We start from the raw sequence: 24032 nt of genomic DNA on the forward strand, positions 1-24032 counted from the left end.
TATTTTGCATTTTAACTGAGGAAACTTGGTATTGAGTAACTGTCGGGTTTACAGATGCTAGTTAGTTTCTTAGAATGCTCTCACACATCATGTACTGAACACAAGAGTCAGCCAGTTTATCTTTGCAGATATTTAACCATGTCTGCGTGAAACAGCATAAACCTCCTCACAAGCTAACTGTTGAGGAATGTTTATTCTTCTCTTAAGCTTTACTGAGTCTTTGATTAACAAAAATAATCAATTACATCACAGTCAACCATCAATCCTGCAACAGTTAAAAAAAAATAAAAAAAAGCAGTTGCGCCTACGCTACACAAAAGCAAAATATACACAACGAGTCCTCGCCAACATGAAACGGTTTCCATTCAAACAAAAAGGCAACGGGAGGCAGAAGCAAACAGTCGGTTGAATCAAACAATGCAGCTGGTGTCGTAACATTTTCCTGAGTGCAAAGATCAGACAGATCAGAAAACGAGGGGAGAAAATAAAAGGAAAGGTATGAAACGACGTGGAGGCCGAGGTGATGATGCAAAAGATTTAAATGGAACAGAGCATGCACAAACCGTAAAAGTAACTTTTAGTAAATGCATAATGATGAAATGTTTTTTGATACAGCAGCACCATCAGTTGGCTTATTAACGTTTAAAAGAACATTGAATATGAACATGTGATTTGTTTAGAAGAATGCATATTGTAGAAGTAGTGTGTGGACACGAGGTCAGGTTTTTACCAGAGGAACAAAAGCAGATTTGACCAACTGAACACTAGTCTGTGAACACAAACGTTTTTTCAAGTAGAAAACAAACTGAAATACAACTTTACAGCTCTGATCCCAACATAAGCTCATGTGCAATGAGCGCTTTGACCAGCAGAGAGAAGCAGGTGATCAGCTGCTGGGGTTCTGACCTCATCTCAGCTCATTCCACGGGAGCAGCGAGCACGAGCTCCTCCAGCTCAGTAGGTTTCATACATTCAGTCCCAGAGTGATTTACTATATTTCAGTCGCTCTGTAACTGATTGTGAAACTGCATTCGAAGAAAGCTCCTTTTGAGCACTTGCACTCAAAAAATACTGGCACTGACAAAAACCTCGGCACAACATGTGGCTGGTTGTGGTGAGAGGAAGCGATATTTTTAAAGAGCAAACTAACAAGCCTGTCGCTGTTGTGCAGCTTGCTCTGGTTTTTCACCCGAAATAGGAAACTGTGTTAATGTTACACAGAATTCAAAATATAAACATAACACTTTTAGAGAAAGTCAGTGAATGCAAATCAACATGTGAGTATCTTCACAGAGCGACGACTGAAGAGAAGATACTAAACCATGAGTCTAAGCTACAGATATCGAAAGGATTTTCCTTGTTGTGATAAATATCTGCTTTGGAGTTACTGGCACTCTCAGGTGTTCATTCAACCTCCTGTCTCTTACTCCTCCACAAACTGACCCCCACGTCTCCGTCTTATTGCTTTCACTCATCATAATCACAGCTGAACTCTGGGAAACATGAGGATAAGGCCTTTTGTGTTTGAGCACCAGTGACTGATATTTGGCACGTACAGTGAGCGGGACAGTTCATCTCACTTGGGTCTTGTTTCATTACAAATCCTTCCTTCCTACGCTTCCGTTCGTCCCAATGTAGAAGCTCCAACTATGGAGACATCCGAGATCCAGAGAGAAAGTCAGAATGTTCAGCAGTGGGAGCTCATTCTGCTCCTCCTGGTTGGGTGGGGGGGGGAGTAATTACATGCAGACCTCCAAGCGTAAGACCTGAAACCACGTGTGATGCCTCGTCACCAAACTCAATTAAGCCAGAGCTCTGGCTTGAATTAGCTGGTACGCATTTAGCCGCTGGACGCCGTGTCATCTCCCTTTCCTATTCTTTGGCAGAAACTCTACAGAGAGGGAGTTGAATTAAAAACTATTTGAGGTTTCAGGTTGACGTGCTGCATTGAGACTCAGTCGTAAAGGTACCAGATCTATTGTATGCATGTTGTAGGTGATATGACATGCCACGCCACCCAAAGCATCCTGACCCTGATGCTTAGAAAATAGTGTTAGCTTTGCATGTGTGGAGTTGCAGATCGAACATAAGGTCGTTGACGTGTGTATTATAAATGTGTTTGGTGATTTTTGGCGGTTTTGGTTAACTTCTATAGCTACTTCTACATCCAGCAGAAACAGAGCAGCATTATTATCCTAACGGCCATCTGAAGAATACGAGTCCAATATCCACTTTCCTTTTCATCATAATCATCCAGCTCCAGAGAAAAACGTCTCCTGCTTTCCAAACTTTCTGTCGGATAAAAGCCGCTAAAATCTATGTGGAGCAGGATGTTAATTCTCAGGTGGTTCGATATCCTGGAGAACGCTTGGATGTAACAATCATTTGATTTGTTAATATCAAACATATTGCTTACTGCAGGTTTAAATGATTGCAAAATGCAGACCACTGACTGAAACGTCTATACTCTGTTGGACCGTCTCTCTGGATTTACTATGTTCTTGTGACCCCCGACTGTATCTTCCATTACACCATCTTCTCTCTCACTCCGTCTCGCCACTGTAACGCCGTCAGCCAGGCCGTCCAGCAGCCTTCACTCCTTTAGAATCGCGGCAGTGAAGCAGAAAAGGTCCGAGGCCACACATTGAGACAGGTTTCAGGATCTCAGCGGGGGAGGGAGAGCACGTTTCCATGATTGACAAAATACTGAAAATTTGGTTTCACACTTGTGCAATGTGCAAAATGCAAACAAGTTCTTTAGAGACACAATCAATACAAGTGGAGCTCTCCACTGTGGCAGTAGATCTGCACCCCCTCGGGCTGTAAGGGTAGGATCCACTCTACCATGAGCGGCTGCTGCACTGGCCTGGTTCACCTCAGCGCTCCAGACAATGCGGCTGGAAATGAATAATTAAACTCATTCTACAACCAAGAGTTTGAAATGAATGAACAGGCCATCTGTGTGACATCTGGATGCGTCGATGAGGCTACAGTATGGACAGGTTCTCCGGTTGGTGGGCTCCCAGTGCGTCCACCTTGTGTTCTCTCCCAGCAGCACCGCCTCTAGCCAGCACCACCATGGTGTCCCCTGACAAGTTGGCAAACTCGAAGGCGAACGTCCCGTAAAACAGCATGATGATGACGCAGAACAACCATTCGAAGATGGCTGAGGCGTGCTGCAGGGCGAAGCTCTCCTGACAGAAGAACACGCCACCTGCACACACGGTTAAGGGCAACAACAGCAAGAAGGGCAACATCACAAAGCCCTGAGGAAAGTCTGAACTTTTCATGTGTAGAAACTGTAATACAAAATAATTTATATAATGAGGAACTGAGCATTTTCTGATAGTGAAGAGTCACAGCACTATTATTATTACCATTAGTCCTTCTCCATAATTGAAGATAAGGTTTAGTAGTCTAGTAGTGAATATCCCTCTTTAAATAATATTCTTTACATTTCTCAATTTATACTGCCCACATCAACAAAACAAAAATCCCAAATCATACACCAAACAAAATAATAATAACAAACTGTTTAAATCTAATTCTCAAGCCTGACAGAGGTAAGAACGTTAGCCATATTTAAGGCAAACATGTTTGAGACCTAGTACGTAATATTTTATGTTTTAAAGACTTTTTAAAGCATAAAGTTCAGAGTTTTTAGGACTGCGGAGGTGGGATTTATGATCTATACTGCAAACAGCCACCAGGGGGTGATAGAGACGCTTTGGCTTCACTTTATAGGAGCTGTCAAGTCATCCACCTTTATATACAGGCTATGATTCTCTTGCTCAACACAAAGTAGGTTTCTGTTGTTGTATCTGAGCTAATGTTCAACTTGATTTTTTGCTAACTCTTTACCATATATATGAGACTAATATCTTAGGAGAGTAAATGTGCATATTTAAATTTTTTTTATTTTTTAAATCTATCTTTTCCTGTAAACTACGTCTACCAGAGGTAAAACTGATTGAGCCGTTAACAACATGCCCTCCATCAATCTATTCTCACAGTATGGCTGTAAACGTGTCCCATAAAAACACAAATATACTGCAGAGAAACTGTTGTGATAGAATCTAGAGGCAAGTCTCCATCCTATATCAGGCTGGCAGCGCTACGCTCGGCTGTGAAGCACTTGAAAGCTTCGGCGGCTGCCATCTGTCAGTGGCTGGGGAGGATACTGAGCACCAAGGCTACGAAGGCCAGCAGGGTCATGCAGAGCCGGAGGTGGGCCACGTTGTACTCCCCCTGCGTCTTGGCCAGGCGGTAGGTCAGCGCCGACTGCAGGCCCACGAACAGCATACTGGTGGGGAAGGCGATGCCCGCTCCGACATAGTGGAGGACTTTGGCATTATCCACCTGCCATTTGAGGAAAAGAGGGAGAGGGTGAGGGAAATGGGTGAGATGAGGAAATTACACAAAATCAGCAGCTGACAGCAGAGATCCGAAGGGGGGAACATATGAGAGCTTCATCATCGAGCTGATGGATCAGGTTTATTCATTCACTTTGTTCAAAGCCTCTTGTTTCTTTCGAATAAGGAGCCGAAGGGGAAAAAGAGGGTGATGTGCAGGAAACGACAGCAGCGAGCAACACAGCAGAACACCTCCTCCCCCCCCGACGGTCACAAGAACGATAAGACACAATACACAAAAGAGCTGCTCAGGAGCATGTGACTACAGCTCCCACTGCAGGACACACACACACACACACACACAAACGAAGAGAGAGAGAGCTGAAATGTCCTGATGAGAACAGATAAGAGATTCAATGGAGCATTAACCAAAGCTCGGGACACACCTCCATGAACCAGACTAATTTAGACGGATGATAAAGAGTTATTTCTGGGGGTTTTTCACTGAAGCTAAATGGTTGAAGTCTCTGTGTTTGGAACGGCTCCACATAATTCTTAGAGATCATTAGAGCAACAGCCTAGAAGTTATTTAGTTTTGGCTTCTAAGCCATTTGTCCATTGACCCAGCTAATACATACTGAACATTCTTGTGCAGTAGGCTAATCCTTGAAGTGTAAGATTTCCAGACAGTTAGATATGAAACGCACACGTGGTGATTTGAGTCTTTTCTCAGATCTGCCTGTGACATCTCCAGAGTTGAGAGTGAAGAAAGCTGTCGGGCCTTACGCGTTTTCCCACAGGGTTTTGTGAGTTTTCACGTTTCTATTTTTATTTCATACCTCTTAAATAGATACAACAAAGTAAGTAACTATTTTCTTCTACTTCATCACCTCTTTATCTTCTGTAAATAAATAAATGGTCTAAACAGGGACAGCAAACGTGTTACTCAGTAATGGACCCACCCACCCACACACCCACACACACCTTCTTGTATCCATACAAGAGCTTAACCACACTGACAACATATCTACAACGATTTTGATTAACTACAGTACTGAGCAAAAAGTCAGGAATGTGTTATGGGCATTATTCACTTATATTCACAAGCACTGTCATAATGGCTATAATGACAATCATAATAATACCTACATGTGTAATGGTGTTATCAATAATAGAATTAGCAATGATATGAGCACCATTTAATTATAATAATGATAATACTTTCTATCCCGGAATTCCAGATTCTGTCGCTAACTGCAGCCATCACTTGCTGGATATTAAACCACCAAGTGAACCATTGCTGTTCAACTTGATGTGTGTTATTCACACAGTTTGTTAGGACCAGACACTGTGGGTCAGAGGTGAGGGCGTAGGTGACGAGGATGAAAAACGGATGGATGTTGAGAGTAATGACGTGGACTAAAATGTGGTATCTTAAGTAAGAAACTACAAAGAAACGGGGGGGGGGGGAACATAAGAGGGGAGGGACAACTTTTTTTCCGGAGGCAGCTCTCGACGCAGCCTCGTCACACTCGCCCACCTCTGTGCGGCAGTGATCATCTATTCTTCTGTTTCTCAACCCAAACCATCCGACCTAACAAAAAGGCCTGTTGGCCACACCACAGCCGTGCTGCCAAAGTCTTATGCAACACACAGCTACAACCCGCAGCAGTTGTCACCACCGCTAAAACATGTTAGCATGTGTTGTGTTTTGGCTGCTTTTACTCTTTCCTGTAGTGTTTGCCTGCAGATGCTCTTTCAGCCTATGAATCTGGGCCTGCGCTTCATTTTGCAGCAGGATTTCTCTCCTTCCATGTGGTGTCCACAGTTTCTTCACTATCAATGACATCTCTATCTCCATCCCACTGAAAATGTTCCCAACTGGAAGAGATGTGACTCTGCGAGCGAGTGTCTGTGATTGGTTAGGTATGGGGCCTCTGCTTCACACACCCTGTCTGCCCAGCTCCGCTTCATGCATGGCCAGACTTGATGACTCACTTCCCCCTGGCGCTTCCCGTAAAATTCCTCGCAGTTCTTCAGAGCGGAGGCCCCTGGAGGAGAAGCGGGAAGGAGGTGAAGACGACCTTCGTGCACTTTGAGACAAACTGCACATCTGCTTCACACACTCCTGTAAGACCATCCCTCTTCTTCTTTATTGCACAGGGCACTTCAGAAGGACCTTGACTCAGTGTCGTTGCACTTAAAAAAGCTCTGGCTATATGGTCACAGTCTTTCCACTTCCATGTGCTTCCACGACAGAAAACATGATCATTTATCTATCATAATCTGGAAAGGGTGGCAATGTGGTGCCGGTGGTGAGCACTGTGAGCTCCCAGTGCCTTTCAGTGTGGAGTTTCCCTTTTCTCCCCGTGTCTGCAGGAGTTCTCTTCCTCCCACAGTCCAAAGACATCCAGATCGGGATTAGGTTAATGGAAGACTCTTAAATGTCCATAGGTGTGAATGGTTGTTTGTCTCAGTACGTTGGCCTTGTGATACGCTGGTGACCTGTGCAGGGTGTACCCCACCTAAACTGGGATTGGCTCCAGCCCCCCTCCCCTGTGACCCTCTAAAGGACATATAATGGGATGAAGGTCAACAGGACAAGAGTGTGTACGATGTGAGTCACACGTCTCCGCCCTCTTTTCAAAAGTTTCCCATCAACAGTCGTGTATTCAACAGTTGTCAAAGTTAAAGGACGACAGCACAACTGCAACAAAACTACACAGAAGAATTCAGCCTGTCATCAGAAAACAAACTGTGTCCACACCAGAGAAACATTATTGCCACTCGCAGAAGAAACAAACTGACCAACATCAGCTCAGGTCAAGGTCTGGGGAATAATAGATGGTACGTGAACAGTTTACTCTCGTAGTCAACGTGTTGGATCTGGGAGAAATGTAGTGGTGTGTAGATCGGAGCGAATTTGAGAGGGGACAGCTCGAGAGGATTTGCTGATTCAAAGCAAATCTGAAAAAGCGATCCTCGTGCAGTGAACAACTGCCAACAGCAGTCAGAGGAGGGACAGGCATTGCCCAACACCTCATCGCAAACTGCCGACAAAGTGTTGGGCAATACCCAACAGTCCCTTGTGGTTTAAACCAACGTAGCCACAGACTCAAGTGTGATTCAGGCCACAACTTTTGGTCTGAACCTGACAGGCATTGACAAATATCGTTTTAACATTTTTTTCCAAACTTGGCCCTCAGGTCAGGTATCCACACACTACCACCGACCAGTCAGTGTCCATGCTGGTAATAAAATAATGTCAGTAACATTTATCTCTGAAGCTCCTCTAACAAACTCTTCTCTCAAACTTTTTCTACAAAGCAAATTCATCAGAACAAACAAACCCACACAAACACTCACTCTAGGCGTCAAGCCAAGGCTCCAAATATTTAAACTTGAAGAAATTCTTTACCAAAGAACAAATATCTACAGGACAGGAATTCAGGGTGAGTTTCTTCTTCTTCTTCTTCACAGTTTCAACACTAAACTACACGACAAACATTTACAAACCTTTATGTGGATTTCCTCGAAAATTCAATGTGTAAGCGTGCGTGTGTGTGAGAGTGGAAAGAAGGGGTCATTACAGGAAATACTCAGACCTCCCAGTGAAATTCACTTCTGTTAACAGGCTGCAACTACGGTTCTTTTCCTTATTGATAATTCTGCTCTGATGTATTCCTTTAATGTTTGGTCTATAAAACATAAAACCTGCCCATAACAATATCCTACAACCCAATAAAATCCAATCAGTGCTCTTGTTTTCACCGTTCAGCTCCTAAACCAACAACATGATGTTAGACCACAGAAGCCAAAAAATTCTCACACTGAAAAAAAGAAAAGAACATGAAAACTTATTCTATTTAATTATTTTCCCTGAAAATTTGAATAGTTACATCTGCCAAAGTGGTTAGGGTTAGCAGGATCACGCAAAGACTACTGGACAGATTACCATGAAACACGGTGGGTGGATGGGGAATGGATCAGGGAAGAACCCACTCAGTTCTGGTGTGGATCCAGATAAGGTTTAAGCTTTATATTTTATGTAACATTGGGAGATAGAGAGAGATTTTTAAGAGAATTATATGTCAATCTTGATTTAGTGGAGTTAAATGTGGTTTCATAAGGGCAGAGGCTTTTTCCAACCGCTCTATGGTAACAAACAGGGCTAGAAACCTGTAGGTGAATAAAGTGGGTGACCGTACCTGGAAGTTGCCCACCATGATGAGTCCAGCAGCACAGATCCAGCCTGTGGAGAGACTCGCCGTGTTGAGAACACAGTTTTGGTGCTTCTCAATGACGTGAGCATATCGGAGCAGCACGATCACCATCACTACAGGAAGAGAGAGACATAAAGAGACATCATGCGTCAGTCGAACAGTGAAACCATGTCGGGGAGAAGCAGCAGCATTAAGCTTGGACTTGAAAAAGTTCAAGTACACACAGGTTATTTCACAGGAGGCCCCGAGTTCAATTCAATGCAAAGCGCTCGCACACCTCATTTAGCCAGGAAACAAAAGAATTCCTTTGAAGCTGATTGAGAATAACAGGAAGTTGAATTTCTCTGCCTTACAAGTGAGGGGCAGGAAACGGCGGGAAAGTGGCAACGATACGTGGGTGGGGGTTGGTCAAAGTCTTACATAAGATTAAAAGGCGAAGAGAAGCGGAATACAGTATATGGGACAGATGACTGCTGATGTGCTAATGGGCTGTGACTGGGGGTATTGTTGGTGCACCGAGGAGCTGACCCCCGCCTGCTTTCTCTTTGTTAGCTCCTCACGGCTGGCGCTTGACAAAGGCTGACTGGGCTGCTTGAGAGCGGGGCAGAGGGGACGAGTGGACAAGAGGAGGCTGAGAGAATCAGAGGGGACGACGCTCCCCTCCTGTGTCGACGTGAAAACTTGTACAATATCCCAGAGACTAGACTGTGGCATTAAAGGCCGGCGTTAAGAGGGTGTCCACAGAAACCATGGTCACAGAGAGAGGAGAAATGAATGTAAAGTTCTCCACTAGCTACAGTTTGGACATCTGTTGTGGTCTGTTTGGCTCTGTTTCAGCCATTGTATAGTAACTAGGACCACGTAATGTGGCCTTAGCAAAAAGGATTGTTTTAATTTAAGGGGTCTGCTGGGCCTCGGCAGAGTTCTGTGTTCTACCGAGTGTTATTAATATATCAATATTTTGGTTTGATTACCAGGAACCACAGATAAACAAGAAATGCATACAAAGCTAATGTAATTTGATACAATTATATAAAGTACAATATTGTTTTTCAAATCCTCAAAGTGTGTGTTCTTGTTTGTGTCATCTGCCCTCTGTTCCCTCCGTGCTAAACAAAATCTTGGCAAAGTGATTTCAGTTACAATCATGGAAAACCAAAACGTGTCTTCAGGCTCGGAAACAATCTTGTTTTTTCCTTCTCTCTCTTTCAAATGGAGAACACACTGTGTGACTGAGGGGACGAGTGAGTCTAATGCATTTGTTTAATAGGACATCTCGGCCTCTCTGCCGTAGACTGGCTGGCTGTGGAGCTTCCATACAGCATTTCCAACAAAATGACCATTTCATCGTAACAAATAATAATGGCTGCATGTGCTGGCATTTACCTACGATGATGTAAGCTTGGCCTGAAGGTTAAAGACAAGGTTTCCCCCCCCCATTAGTCTCCTTTAGAAAATCCACATTTCTTCCATTTTCCATTTTCATGTTGTGCAGCTCACAGGATCAAACATGTTTGATGAGCTGCCCTCCAGTTTTCCTCAGGAAGAGCTGACATCTCAGCAGAGGGAACACATTTACATAAACACGTCGTACTTGTGTCTCTAACACTGTCACAGCTTTGGTCGCCTCTCAAACAGCCTCTTCAGATCTTTCTTCTTTTCTCTGAAGCCCACAGCAGCAGAGAGCTGGCTCAAACACACACACACACATTACTCTACCATGGAGGTCACGTAGCAACAGCGTGGACATACTGTAATGTGCTGTATATACAACCCTGCGGAGACAAGCACAGACTTCTGCTTTCACACACAGACATGGGGTGAGGTAGTGCATGCGCACAGACGCGTATATCCCTACATCGGCCGCACCACACCTCACAGTTAAATAAACCCTGCTGGGGACACGTTTAAACTCAAAACTCCAGCGGCATTCTTCTCTCCCGCAGGAGGTATGCAGGGAAAAGAATGGATGCATTGTCTTTGAAACATTGTGTGTGTACACTGGCAGAAAGGTGCGGACTGGGATAAAAAAAATAAAAATAAGAAGAACAATTCTGATGTAATGTGCAGTTCATCAGGTCCTTGTTATCCCAGAGAGGAACGAAGCCCTGAGCCACCGGCAGCAGGCACAATCTACAAAGTACGACACAAATCAATAGGCTAAGAAGCTAAACACAGATTATTTACAATAGCCTGTTGTACAGCTACATGCCAGATCAACTTAACCTACTTCTGCAGATCCATAATGACTCGCAGTATCACAGGCATTAACATACGATATGTTCAGGCTAATTAGACGGTAATGAACAAATTAACACCGACAGGAGAGTGAAAAAAATCAAACCACCTGCAGAGGTCACTGATCCACACAACAAGGTGGAAATGCATCTAAGCTTCAATCTAAATAAAGGACGAGTATTTATTCTAAGTACAACAACTACTTTAGTAGTGATATCAGATGAAATCAAGAAATGTGGTTCAAACAGCTGTTCTTGATATTCACACGACTGTTGGGAAAGGATTTTGGACATGTGTTTTTAAAAGGTTTTTATGTTTTGCAAAGGAAGAGCAGATGTGATTTCTTCACATAAACACAAGGCACAGTCTGATGTCTAAGTTTGTGTGTCCCCATTTAAAGCGAGAGCAACGGATCGGCCAGGCCACAGCCAATATTAGCTGATTGCAGATTTACTCACCAGTGGAGACAGGAAGTCTGCAACACAGCTTTTTTAGGCTGTAAATCCTGAGATGCTCCATTGTTTGGCTGTTATGTTGTTTGGTTGCAACATAACGTTTTTACAGAATTGATTTGTCTGCATTTTTGTATCAAATTGTGATTTGTTACAATGAGGTCATGTTTTCACCTTTGATTTATTGGTTTTTCGTCACTAGTATTACGCAAAAACTTCAGAGAAAAGGTTTCACGAAACTTAATGGACCAAAAAAGAACTCAGAATCCATAAAAATGTTTTTACACTGAGCTGCAGCAGGATCTCTTAAATATAGTATTACTATGTGTAGTCTCTGTCCATATACAGTATATTTACACTATAGACATGACACAATCTTGCTCCAGGCAAAGACCTAAGCTGTAATTTAAAGCTCAGCAACACACACATCTTACTGTGTTGTAAGGTACTTTTGAGTGTTTTTATCTCATCATGGATTTTTCTTATTCTCCCTCTCAGATTTATCAAGCAACAGTTCGGAGTCGGCCAATCAGTCAGGCCTTAAATAGAAGCACGGAGAATCGCTGTAGACAGACTGAAAAAGTAAAGAAACCATGTATATATCACACACACACACACACACACACACACACACACACACACACACACACACACACACACACACACACACACACACACACACACACACACACACACACACACACACACACACACACACACACACACACACACACACACACACACACACACACACACACACACACACACACACACACACACACACACACACACACACACAGTGGGAGAGAGAGAACACGTCTAAGGCACAGCTGGGAAACATTAACTACATCAGAGTAGACAGCAGCAGCAGTTAATGCAGGGAACAGCACGTGGAGACGCACAAAACACACAGAGCAGCACGTGGGAGATCATTCTCTTCATGCATGTTTTCCTGGTGACTACTTAAAGTCACACAAGTGAAAGTTGTTATTTCATCCTCCACATTAACTCTGCATTCAAATTTATGACAGTGAAGGTTTTCACTGGCTCCTTGTCAGTCTGGTTGTAGGTTTTTACAAGAGATCATAACTTCTCTACAGACAATAAAACTACTCCAAAGCCTCAACATAAACTGAAGAGTTGTTCAAAACTACTGCAAGCGATACTGACCACAAAGAAACTGATCTCTCATGGTGCAGTAGTTTAAGAAGGAATTTTGGACATAAGAATTAAAGAAAGTAAAAGGGATGCCTCCTTTTCATTCATCAGTCATATGTTTAAGTATTCATTTAACTTAATTTAATTAATTCATAATTTTTTTAGGAGGTTTTTCTGATTTTGTTTTGATATATGATATGAGAGTGACTTGAATATCTATCTAACAATATCTATTCGGGTGTTGCCTTGGTCTCTGGGAAATTGTGAAACACATTTTTCACTATTTTCTGACATTTTACCAACAAAATTTAAATAAATCAGTGTATAATTAAGCCTTTTTTTGTTGAAGCTGGTTGAAGTGATAGAGTGACTCATACTAGAATTTAAAGTCGGGCTCTATTTCAATGATGTAAGCTCATCGTCTGAAGCGCAGTGTATTTAGGAAAAGTCCAAATCAACGGATAAAACCAGTCTCTTAGTTTCTTGTGGGTGTGTTTTGGGCTTAACATGCAATTAACCAATCAGAGTGTCATCTACCATTCCCTTTGAAATCCAGGTGCACCTCAGCAGATTGCTATTATAGTTTTATAATGGTGGCTTTATAAAGGTCCTCTGCAATTTTCTTACACTTCTCGTGAGAGCAGATCTTGTGTATGTGTGTGTGTGTGTGTGTAATAAGCAGAGTATGTGCGCTGTACATGAGCACCATGTATGTGCATAAAACTATTCAGAGAATGTGGCCTAAAACAACAGTAAGATATCACTGATTTCAGACAAGTATTTTCTTGGTTTTCTTTTTAAGACCACGAACCCATGGGTGCAAGTGTATTTTCTATTCAAGCAACAAGGGGCTGAATGGGAAAACAACTGTCTCAGTCTAAAACTAGCACAGACACTTGAATCATACTTTGCACCACTTTGCGCTGGGTGTAAAATAGGGCCCATTGAGAGCTTGTTGCATGCGTGTGCACGTGATGCCTTACCCATGAATGAGCCGGTGCTGCAGATAAGGCTGAAGAAGCAGCTCTCGGGGGGAAGTGTCCCACACTTACTGCAAGAGAGAGTACACAGAAATGAATTAGAGAACACACTGTGAATCAACCTACGCACACCACACAGGAACAGCTCCACTCATTCACCTCCCACGCTGTGCACTAAGTGAAATATATAATGTTAGTGATGCCTTGTGCAACAAGGGAGGTGGGTGGGTAGTTTGGGGGGGGGGGGGGGGGGGGGGGGGGGGCATGAGGGGTGGGTACAACTACGCTTCCTCACATCCCATCGTGAAGCCTTTGACTTTTCCCCTACTGCACACGGCCCCTCTTCTAGTAACGGGAAATGTTTGTAGGAGGGGAAGGCAGGAGTCAGTCAACACAGGCCGTCTGTGCCCGAGCTCCCGCTGCCTACAAAGACTTCTCAGCTGACCGCAGTAACACGCACACACACACACACACACGGACACTCACACACACAAAATTCAGTAGACTAATATTTACAACCATTGTTTTTGGAATAACTCTTTGGAATATTTTGTATTTTAATAGAAAGTTCTGTACATTTATTATTATTATTATTATAGTTATCTGACTTAGCTTGATATCAGTCAGTTACTTATTGATTGAAACACTCGAGCGGTGTCTCAATTCAGCGGCTACATCCTTCAGAGGCTGCATTTGAAGAATGATTGCGTCACAGTGGCGCGACTAGACTGTACTCGAGTATAACGCATGCACACTCCGTAAGCCAGACTGCCTTATTTCAGTTAGGCCTTCAGGGTCAACCCAGCCCATAAAGAGTGAATTAGGACGCAGCTTAGTGGTGAGTTCTAGAGTAAAACAGCAGAAAAAGGTGCAGCTCTTCAACCTGCACCAGTAAATTAAGCAACAACAGCAGCAGCAGCAGCAGAACTGCGTTAGGAAAGAGTACTTTTGCAACATTTAACAGTTCTTAGTTTCTCTCCAAGTCTGCGGTTAATCACATAGCTGGAAGTAAACTTATTTCTGGGCACATATTCATGATTTTTTGACTTTAAACAGAAACCTAAGCAGTGATGTATTTACAGGAACTTCTCCAGATTCTTTATACAAACCACAGTATTTACGCTCTACAACTGGTGTGATGTGTGAGCCAAGAAGCTAAACAAAAGAGTGGTAGTCTTGATTTTCTCCCAACAGAACCAATTCAGCTGTGTGAGTGTTTACAAGGTTAAAAGCAGACGCACGTTTTTTCCTCTGGACTGCCACGGTGGCAGCAGGATATTTCAGCCCCACACACACACACACACACACACACACACACACACACACACACACACACACACACACACACACACACACACACACACACACACACACACACACACACACACACACACACACACACACACACACACACACACACACACACACACACACACACACACACACACACACACACACACACACACACACACACACACACACACACACACACACACACACACACACACACACACCTCCTGGAAGCTCCCACACATTTTATCAACAATGTGGCGACAGGAATCAGGTAAAACAATGGGGCAGTATTCCTGTTAATGACCAGACACACAGTACAAACCGACAGACAGAGAGGAGACAGCGGGACGCACAGAGGAGAGGAGGAGGAGTCCAGTCTCACTGACCTGATGAGAGGTACATTGTCTAGCGTGCAGCACAAGGTTGGCCCGCTCTGCAAATAAAGCTCCTCTTCACATGACTGGTTGTACAACCTAGAGCATCAGACAGGCACGCACACATTCAAGCACACAAAGAAAAAGACAGAGCAAAGTTCAGTGTTAAAATATGGAGCAAAATCAAATTACTGCAGGTCTCAATAAGTAAAATCTAAGACTTGTTGAGACAATCAATAACGAAATTTAACATCTACGCCAAGTATGACAGACATGAAGGATTATCACAGTCCAAGAATGAATTACACTTCTCCATAGTTGAAGATAAAGTGAAGTGGCCGAGTAGAGACTACGACACAATACGTTAATGTAGCCTCATTATCTCACAAACTAAAGGCAGAGACAGTAGGTAACCATAGTCCCCAAAGACAAACAGAGTGTAATGAGATTCTGTGTTTGTAGGCTTGTGTATCAGTTATCAGTTCCATGATGGTCTAGTTTGGAGTTTTAATACAGCGTGTTGACATTACAAACTATGTATGCTGCCAAAACATTTCTCTTAAGTGCAACAAAAGTAGTGTTAAATGAATGTTAACATAATTAAGACTTATCTAAATGTATTTAAGACCTCGTAAATAATAGATTCTAACTTATTTAAGACCTAAAACCCAAGATTATTAAAATTCTAAACTATCGCCCCTGCTACTAGATCAGCTACCGGGCACCCACATACAGAGGCTCCAATCCTCCTGCAGTGGCCTCAGGTCCGATTCCAACTCGGCCCTTCCCCCATTCTCTCTCCCCATTTCACACTTGTACTGTCCTTTCAATGAAGGTCAAATGCTCCGCAAATATCTTTAAAAGAAAAAGTTTTTACACCAAGACCCTGCGGAAACCCTGGTTTTGGAAACGCCACAACAACTTCACTCTTATAAATTATTTGATTGTGTGGAGCAAATATGTCATTGACAGCACAGTAACAAAAAACACACAGTGGAGTCATAACTGTGCTTTCTTTTGTTTGTAGGGATGGTGAAATTAAATGTGAGTCATCACTGACAGTTTAAATCTGTGTTCATTTACTGCACTTAATTCTTACGGGTTGTGAGCTGATTCAGATCTGAGTCCCTAACATTTCTGAGTTGAAATGAAACCAGTGATTAAAAGACCGACCGAGGTAATTACATCCTGTTGAGAAATATGCTGACATTGACACCGATTAATCACCTGACTTCAAGGCGTGATTTTGTAAAGTGCGCAGGGATCAGCAGAGGTATGATGGAGCAAGATGAAGCATAGGATACAGGACAGATTAAGCAACGTACCAGTTATCCACAGGGCAGACGTGCTGGTTGTACAGGGCCATGGCATACCTGAAGAACAGGAAGTGTGATTAGACAAATTACAAACACAACCGCAACCAGTGAGAGAGTCTGCCCTGTTTAATGACTTCTACTGTAAAACTACAAGCATTTTGACATTGTTATCCAGAGTGACTCAGTTCAGAATCATTCAGAAAAAAACAACTCGTGTTTAAATCTCACAGAAGACACACAAAACAACATCAGGATTCAGGGGTTGGGATATTTCCCAAAGAAGATAAAGTGAAGCATGAATGATTAGTTTCTCGTTAAAAGCCACGTCTTCAAACCTCAACATGCTGTTGTACTGTACATGTTTGATCAACCTGCAGGACCAGGTTGACTTATCACTTCTTATCGCTCTATCCAAACCTCAGAGGTCAGCGAGAACAGGCTGGCTTGTGTCAGTCAATATGGTGTGACTATAATACTGAGATCAAGCTGCAGAGTTTGTTTCATCAGGTCACTGATTACACAGTGGTCATTGACCGGAGGAACAAAAGATACAAACTGTGAGACTCATTGTTCCTCAAATAAAAGACGTTAAGGTTCGTTACATTGCGTAATTGTTCCAAACTGCTACGAACGCCGGTCTTTCGCGTTCTAACATCCACAACTGAAATAAGGTTTTAACGATGAAAAAAGTTGTTTATAACAAGATACTGGTGATCATCAACTGAAATAAGTTGAGATATTGGTGTTTCAATTAGCTGATGATTAAATGCAAGAAATACCAAACTAGAATTGAGGCGGTTTAGAAAGTGTCTCTATTGGTAGGTAAGTTCTCCACTAGAGAAGACTTGGATAGTTATTTTTCCAACTGAAAAAATAACTGCTTATGTCATAACTGTACATTTGAATAGTTTTCCCCTAGCAAAAGGATACTGATGTCGTAATGAAAGATTTTTCAACCAATCAGTGAGCTGTTTGAGTTAGTTACCAGTGCACACCTGGTGAATAACGTTTACATAATGCTGCCTTAGGGATGCGGTGTCAGGCTCTTTATTATCAGCTGTCTCTGTCCAAACATGTTCAAGTCATACAGAAGTACGTTGGGAATGAGACAAACATGCAAAAGCATTGCCTGGTGACTTTTGCTGAGGAAAAGTGGAGCCACAAGGGGCAGTTAATGCTGTTGAGCTCCAGGTAAAATCTGTTTAATAGTAGACAAAACAAAGTCTATCAATATAGACAGGCACACGGTGTATGTTCCTCATGATCCATAGTTCCTGAATCGGACGAACCGTTTCTCTTGAAAAAACAAGCAAAAGTCTATTTTGAAATATTCGTATCTTCAAAGATTCCTTGCTGACTATGGGAGATAATTGCTGTTTTTTCCCCCCCAACTGATCTTCAGTTCTGCATTACTCTGGAACTTGCTGGACTCAGTGGAGATCCAGCAGATCATACGTCATCATACCCAAAGTTACACAGTGCATAATCATGTAACTTTAAAATGTGTCTTGCATTGAGAAGCATAAAGCATAAAGAACAAAGGAAAACATAGTGAATAGCTTTAGTTATTAACATATACCAAACTGTGCTTTCAAATTGTATTATAGATATAAACAACTACACACACACTGCATGTAGAGGCAGCTGCGGCTAAGGGGGTAGAACGGTTCAATCCCAGTCTTCCCCCTCTGTATGCCGAAGTGTCCATGGGCAAGATACTGAAACCCAAATTGCTGTGCCGTTCTCAAAGTGCTGCCCATAGATGCACTGTATGAATGTATGTGTGTATGGGTGAATGGCAATAAACTTTACTGTAAACCACTTTGAGTGGTCATCATAGAAAAAGCTTTATATAAATACACCCACACACACACACAGATCAAAACAGTATTTTCAACTGGCAGAAAAAGAGACAGTCAGCTACAGAGACTCGGTCCTCTGAGCAGTCGGTTCAGTGGGAGGTTAAGTACCAATTACAAATGTTTCCAGGGTCGATAGTATCATAATCACAAACCGGTCTTTGAAGAGCAGAGACATATCATTAACACCCACACAGGCTGCTAATAAGCACATAGACACTCGTAATCAACAAATCAGCGCTTTGTGCCAAGATTCACTGGAAGTAAGAACTAATTTCTGCACGACAAAGAAAGTGGTGTGAAATTATGTCAACAATTAAATACCTACCAGCAGAATCCAGCAAGCTGAACATCTTAATTAGTGTTCAAGGTCTCACGCTTCAATGGAACATATACTACAGTGTGATACACAGTATAACACAGTTAATGATTGAGAACCTAATTACAAGAAAAACCAGGACACGGGGTCACCGGCAATATCTACTGCAGCAGTAGTAAAAGTCCTGTAATAAGGCAATACTCATTAAAGAAGTGACCATAACACAAATATTATGATCTCTCCATTAGCCCATTAAATATACAGATGCATAATTAGGTGACATCATACAGGAGAGGAGCCATACACGTAGAAGAAGCAGATGAAGATGTCAACTTGGAAAAATTTGATTCAAGAGTTTTGGTGATTAGGGCTGACGCTTGTGTTAATGTGCTGTAAACAAAAACAGGCAGCAGAATGTATACACCATGTCCTGCCTCCTGCATGCTTCACCCCAGCGCCAACCCCTCGCCCAAATCTTCCGGAAATGTTCCTGTTGCTGTGAAAGCGTCTGACTCGGACAACGTCCAGCTGCGTTCTTCATACATGAAAGGCAAACTCCTCCAAACAAAGAAAATGTATGGGCCCAATATTCTCGAGTTCATGTCTGAAAGCAACTTCAGAGAGATCTACCACAACATCCTCCAAACAAAATGTCAAATGAAACATCAATCATCACTACAGCAGCCACTTAATTGTGACGATGATCATGACAATGCAAAAACACTACCGCCGAAAAAAAGACTGTTCTTTGTGGCTCAACTTCCTCATCTTCTCAAGTCATTTCTTTACAAATGAAACCCTGCATGTGATCTGTAAAATGTATGTCTGCTGGTTACTGGTTTGCATTATGCTATGTGAATCACCATTTGAAATCACATAAGCCAAATTGAAGACATGTTGTCTGCAATGCTCTGACATTATGCACTGAGGAAACCTGTGGTATAGATCAGGTAAAAGACTGCCAGAGCTCCAGCTCCGACTCCTTAAACCACAGTAGAGTAACACCAACTTTATAAAAACAAAAGAAAACAACAGGAAATGCAGAGATTCATCAGGGGACATCATTAGAGAGAATACGGGAAAATAAATGACGGCCAACTGTTGCTGTTACAATTTCCATGTTGGGGCCTATTTTGTAAGTTTGGTCGTCTGCCAAAGGCTAAAAGAGCGGCTGTGCAGCTCTGGGAAATTTCTGAATAAAACAGCTCAAACTGGTGCATTCTTCCGAGAAGGCTGAGTAATAATAGGTTTGTTTACATAATTGGACCTCTATCAAAGCTCGGCAGTGGTTGTAAACTGTAATTACATGTCCATGGGCAATATATAGGTGGAACAGAGCAAGTTTTTTTCATTCAAGATTCGATGAATAACATTTAAGAAAGTCTTTCATGGAAAAACCTGATTTGACGGTGAAAAATAACAGAAACCACAGGAAAGGGTGTGATGCATAAAAAGGCTGTGGATGGGTTTTGCCACAGGACGCGCTAGACTCCGGTAGCTTCTCTGGCTGGCTGATGTAGAACCGTATACATTGGAATATTTTAAAAAATTTTAAAGCAAAACATAGCTTAAAAACTTCTGAAAATCCAAAACAGCAACAAGTGTTCCTCACAGCAGAGCCAGACAGAAACTCTAATACATTCCTTACTCGCAGAAGGTCAGCGAAAGAATCTGAGACAAGACTCCTGTGTGGGCACAAGACTGATTTGCCGCCGTCTGTACTCTGGAGCCGGCTGACAGATGCTGAGTCAAAGTTCTGCTTACACTCTCTGTGAACCCATCTACCATGGATGTGCCTTACTCTTGCCTGCTCTGCCACAGTGAAAGAGGGGGGTTGTGCAACATGTCACATCCTTTGACATTCCACGAGTCTGGAATAAAAGACCCTCGACTGCTCTTAGAAACAAGGCCGCCTTGTCGAGGTAACAGGAAGGAAATGGGTTTAAAGGAACTGACAGTCAGCAGCGTTTGCCATTTTAACTTTCTACCTCGGAAACAAAATGCCAAAACAAGATCACAGGCAGTGATTTAACCCGCGGGTTCTCCACCTAGACGGACCCACTTTCCAGCGAAGCCCTGCACACCTGAATACACACTCCTGACTGTGAAGCGGCCGTGCACACAAGCACTAATTGTGCAAGATGTTAGCTCTGGCATCTGATTAGACTGCGAACTCCCCACACAGCCCATCATAGATGTAGCACGCAGCCTAAATACAGGACTACGACAGTTTGGAATTGGGCCATCTGTCTCTCTTCCCCCTGGGGTTTAGGTTCCTCCTCCCACAGTAATAACAGAGCAGACAAGAGAGCTGTCAGCTCAGACATAACCAGGAGTCACTCTTCTCCCTGCCGTGCATCTGCTCCGATACTGCAGATAATTAAGCTACACTGCTAACGTGAACGTCTGACTTTTAAGTGAGGGGGAGATAATCCCAGATGCTTCCCGGAGAGAGTTAATCCACATGGCAATTGCCATGGCGCCCAGGAATTCAGAGTAAATATGCAGCGCTGCTTTCCTGCAGGCGAGAGGCTGAGGTGTCAAGAGGTTTGTGCTTCATTGTAGATAACAGATTTGTAATGTGAAGAATATGGCCTGGGTATGTGCATCTAATAAAAGAGAAACAATATGTAGAGTGAATGAATTTTGTTTTCAATTGTATTAAAAGGTAGTATTGTTTTTTCCGTTTCTGTTTTTCTCTTATTTGGTGAAATCCTCTTCACCTCCTGATAACCATCAATAAATAAAGTCGTGTCTGTGTCAAGCCAGTGTCTGTCGCCCCGCAGGACTAAAAAAACACAATCGTTTCTTTTGGCCATAGTAAAATGATTGGTCAGCGTACTGTCGGTGTCTGTCACTAACCCACCAGCCTGCCTGTACTCTCACTGCTCAAGACCAAAGTTTTTAACCGGGGACCCATACACTGAAGCTGAGACGTTGGCCGAGTCAGGGAAAAGTCCGCTTCTCAGTTGTCAGGCTGTGCACGCTCATGTGTTTTGGGGGCATAGCTTTGACGAGAGGGCCGCTGGGAGGTGGTGGGATGTATCGGTTGCATAGCTCTTCAAGGATTACCAACCCAAGCTTTAAAAGAAGTGTGGGAATCTGAAAATGGCTGTGATTGGTCGGTGAGTATGCAGACAGCAAACATGTGTGTGAAAGCACATAGATATATTGTGATGTGGAATATGTATGGGAAAAACATATGTAATATGTAATAAAACCTGGTAGCACATAAATCTTGCCAAAGCAAACAGTACATGTTCCTATGTACTTTGACAGAAGTTGCTGTATTCACAAAAGCGGCACAACATCACTGCATGAAGTGTCATCGTCGAAATAGAATAGAACTTGCACGGAGCATCACTTCTCGCTAGCGGGGCGACAGACAATTTGACAAACCAGTTCAGTTTCAGCCGACCTGAGGAGAAACTGGCAAAGAAAAAAAATAACACTTACACAACCCATATCCCAGTGATGGTCAGAGCTGGGAGGCTCACAGGCAGTATCATCCACAGAGACATCTTCCTGCACCTTCAACTGTTCCTTTCTTCTTCTTCCTCTTCGGCCAGCCGAGTGATATCTGCTCAAGTAGTTCTAACATTTAAATGAGTGTGACTGACGCCTGCATGGGTTCATGTTCTTGAAGGCGGAGGATGGTGGATGGGACACATGTAGGACAGATGTGTCCTCTTGGCTGGTTGAATGAGCGGAGATGGGAAGAGGGTCAGGATCCTTCACCTACGGAAATAAGAAAGAGAGAGAGAGTAATCATCATTAAGCCCTGCCGGTGAAAGAAATCTGAGTAAGAAATGCAACCAACAATTACTTTAATTATTGTCTAATCTGTCAATTAGTGAGAACTTCCTGTTGCAGTTTCCTGCAGGATTACATCTTCAGGTAGTGTGATTCGTCAAAAACACAAAAATATTCAGATTATTATCGTTTTTTTACGAAGAAAAGCATCGGATTCTCACATTTGAGAAGCTGAAGGATGATCTCGTTTGACATTTTTGTTTAAAATGATTATTTGATTCTGGAAATAGTTGGAGATTGATTTTTTGTTGCTCTACTGAGCGATTAGTTGACTTATAGTTTCAGCTGTACTCTGTAGTAAGAGTTGTGTGATGCTCACATCGGTTTAAAAGTACAAATACTAGCTCATATTACTCAATATGACATATTTAAAAAGGTAACACACACGCAGTACAATCCAGTGGTTTTATTTCCATGAATCATTTACTTCAAGATTTGTGATCCAGAGCTGATGGATTTCTCTGGTTGTGTTTCAGGGAGGAAAAAACCACATTGTAAGAGTGTGATGATTGGTTTGCATTGAAACTAACATCTACTACACATCACTATGGGTCTTCTCGTGTTTTCATTTACACACACGACCAACCGTGAAGAACAACTCTACAGCCGCTAACTCACCTTCTGCCTCCGTCAGCTGCCAAGTTTTTCCCCTGGATGATTTGGAGCGGGCCGACCTGTGCTCCACACCTCTGCCGCCTCAGAGCTGCTCCTCGCCGGACTCCTGTTGCTCAGAGCCTCCGCTCCAGCTCCCGGTTCTTCTCTGTGTTGAAGTCCACTGTTTTCTCGTGGAGCTGCACAGTACCGATCCCGTCACACATGTGGTCCATCCTGCTGTACAGTCGCCACGAGACGCTCAGAGAATCCAGCTGTTTAACGCCTCCCCCCCTTTAAATAAAAAAAGTGGCAGGGTGCGTTGCATTTAAGTTTAGAGGCGCGCCGTGTGGGCGGGCAGGTGGGCTCTAAGGCAAAATAACTGAGCTGGCAACAGTTTTGTATGTTGTCTCAAAAAAAATCAGTGGATCACTAAATTTAAGAATATAAAATAAAGATAAGATGAGATAAGGTAAGGTAAGGTAACTATAAGATAAGATAAAGATGAGATGAGATGAGATGAGATGAGATGAGATGAGATGAGATGAGATGAGATAAGATGTTTACTATATGGTTACTATAATTTTAGATGAATACTATAAAAAATGAACTTTAAATGCACTATGTGAGATGTGTTTAAGCAAAGTATAAAGAGTTAATTGAAAGCCTTTATTGTATAGCAGAATGATCTATAACACGAATAAGTAATTATACTTATTTGTATTTGTCTGTGTTTTAATTAATATAGTTATACACATTGATATTGTGGGCCTCATTCTTAAATAAAGATCATAAAGATTTGATTCCTCACATTTCTTCCAGTAGCATTAATGTTTATCATATGAGAACTGTAAGGCTCCAGTCCAACATATTTTTTTTGCCCATGCATCTCACATTTATTTTCTTTAATCATCAAATAAAAGTTCAGTGTATAATATGTCAGAATATAGTTGAAAATTATAATTTTCCATTCCTGGTGTTTTAATGTCTTTTGTTTTGTGACCAGCTCTCAAAATACAAAATTGTTATCTATTCTGACCCTGAAAACTGTGAAAACTGGAAAA

General features: G+C 42.5%; 1 protein-coding gene across 2 annotated transcripts; it reads right to left on the bottom strand.

The window, feature by feature from the left end:
- Positions 1-8: 8 nt before the first annotated feature.
- On the bottom strand, positions 9-23309 carry zgc:154058 (uncharacterized protein LOC795538 homolog). 2 transcript variants are annotated; one of them, XM_034609027.1, is made up of 8 exons: positions 22964-23309; positions 22021-22302; positions 16396-16443; positions 15083-15169; positions 13407-13474; positions 8561-8688; positions 4182-4359; positions 9-3214 (listed from the first exon to the last, which is right to left on the bottom strand). In XM_034609027.1, exons 2-8 carry the CDS (start codon positions 22083-22085, stop codon positions 2988-2990), a joined length of 801 nt encoding a protein of 266 aa, XP_034464918.1. In that variant the 5' UTR covers positions 22086-22302; positions 22964-23309; the 3' UTR covers positions 9-2987. The 2 variants fall into 2 exon arrangements, with proteins under 2 accessions (XP_034464918.1, XP_034464917.1); XM_034609026.1 differs by having other exon boundaries at positions 22996-23308.
- Positions 23310-24032: the final 723 nt, after the last annotated feature.

Source organism: Hippoglossus hippoglossus, chromosome 15, assembly GCF_009819705.1.
Source record: "Hippoglossus hippoglossus isolate fHipHip1 chromosome 15, fHipHip1.pri, whole genome shotgun sequence".
Classification (NCBI taxonomy): domain Eukaryota; kingdom Metazoa; phylum Chordata; class Actinopteri; order Pleuronectiformes; family Pleuronectidae; genus Hippoglossus; species Hippoglossus hippoglossus.

Excerpts from the sequence above, each read along its gene's own strand:
- zgc:154058 (XM_034609027.1), bottom strand. The coding sequence starts at position 22,085 with ATGTCTCTGTGGATGATACTGCCTGTGAGCCTCCCAGCTCTGACCATC. Across the intron at positions 15,170-16,395 it reads GTCTGCCCTGTGGATAACTG|GTTGTACAACCAGTCATGTG; the intron begins GTACGTTGCTTA and ends CTGATGCTCTAG. Across the intron at positions 3,215-4,181 it reads CTTCGTAGCCTTGGTGCTCA|GTGGCGTGTTCTTCTGTCAG; the intron begins GTATCCTCCCCA and ends CCGTGTGTGCAG.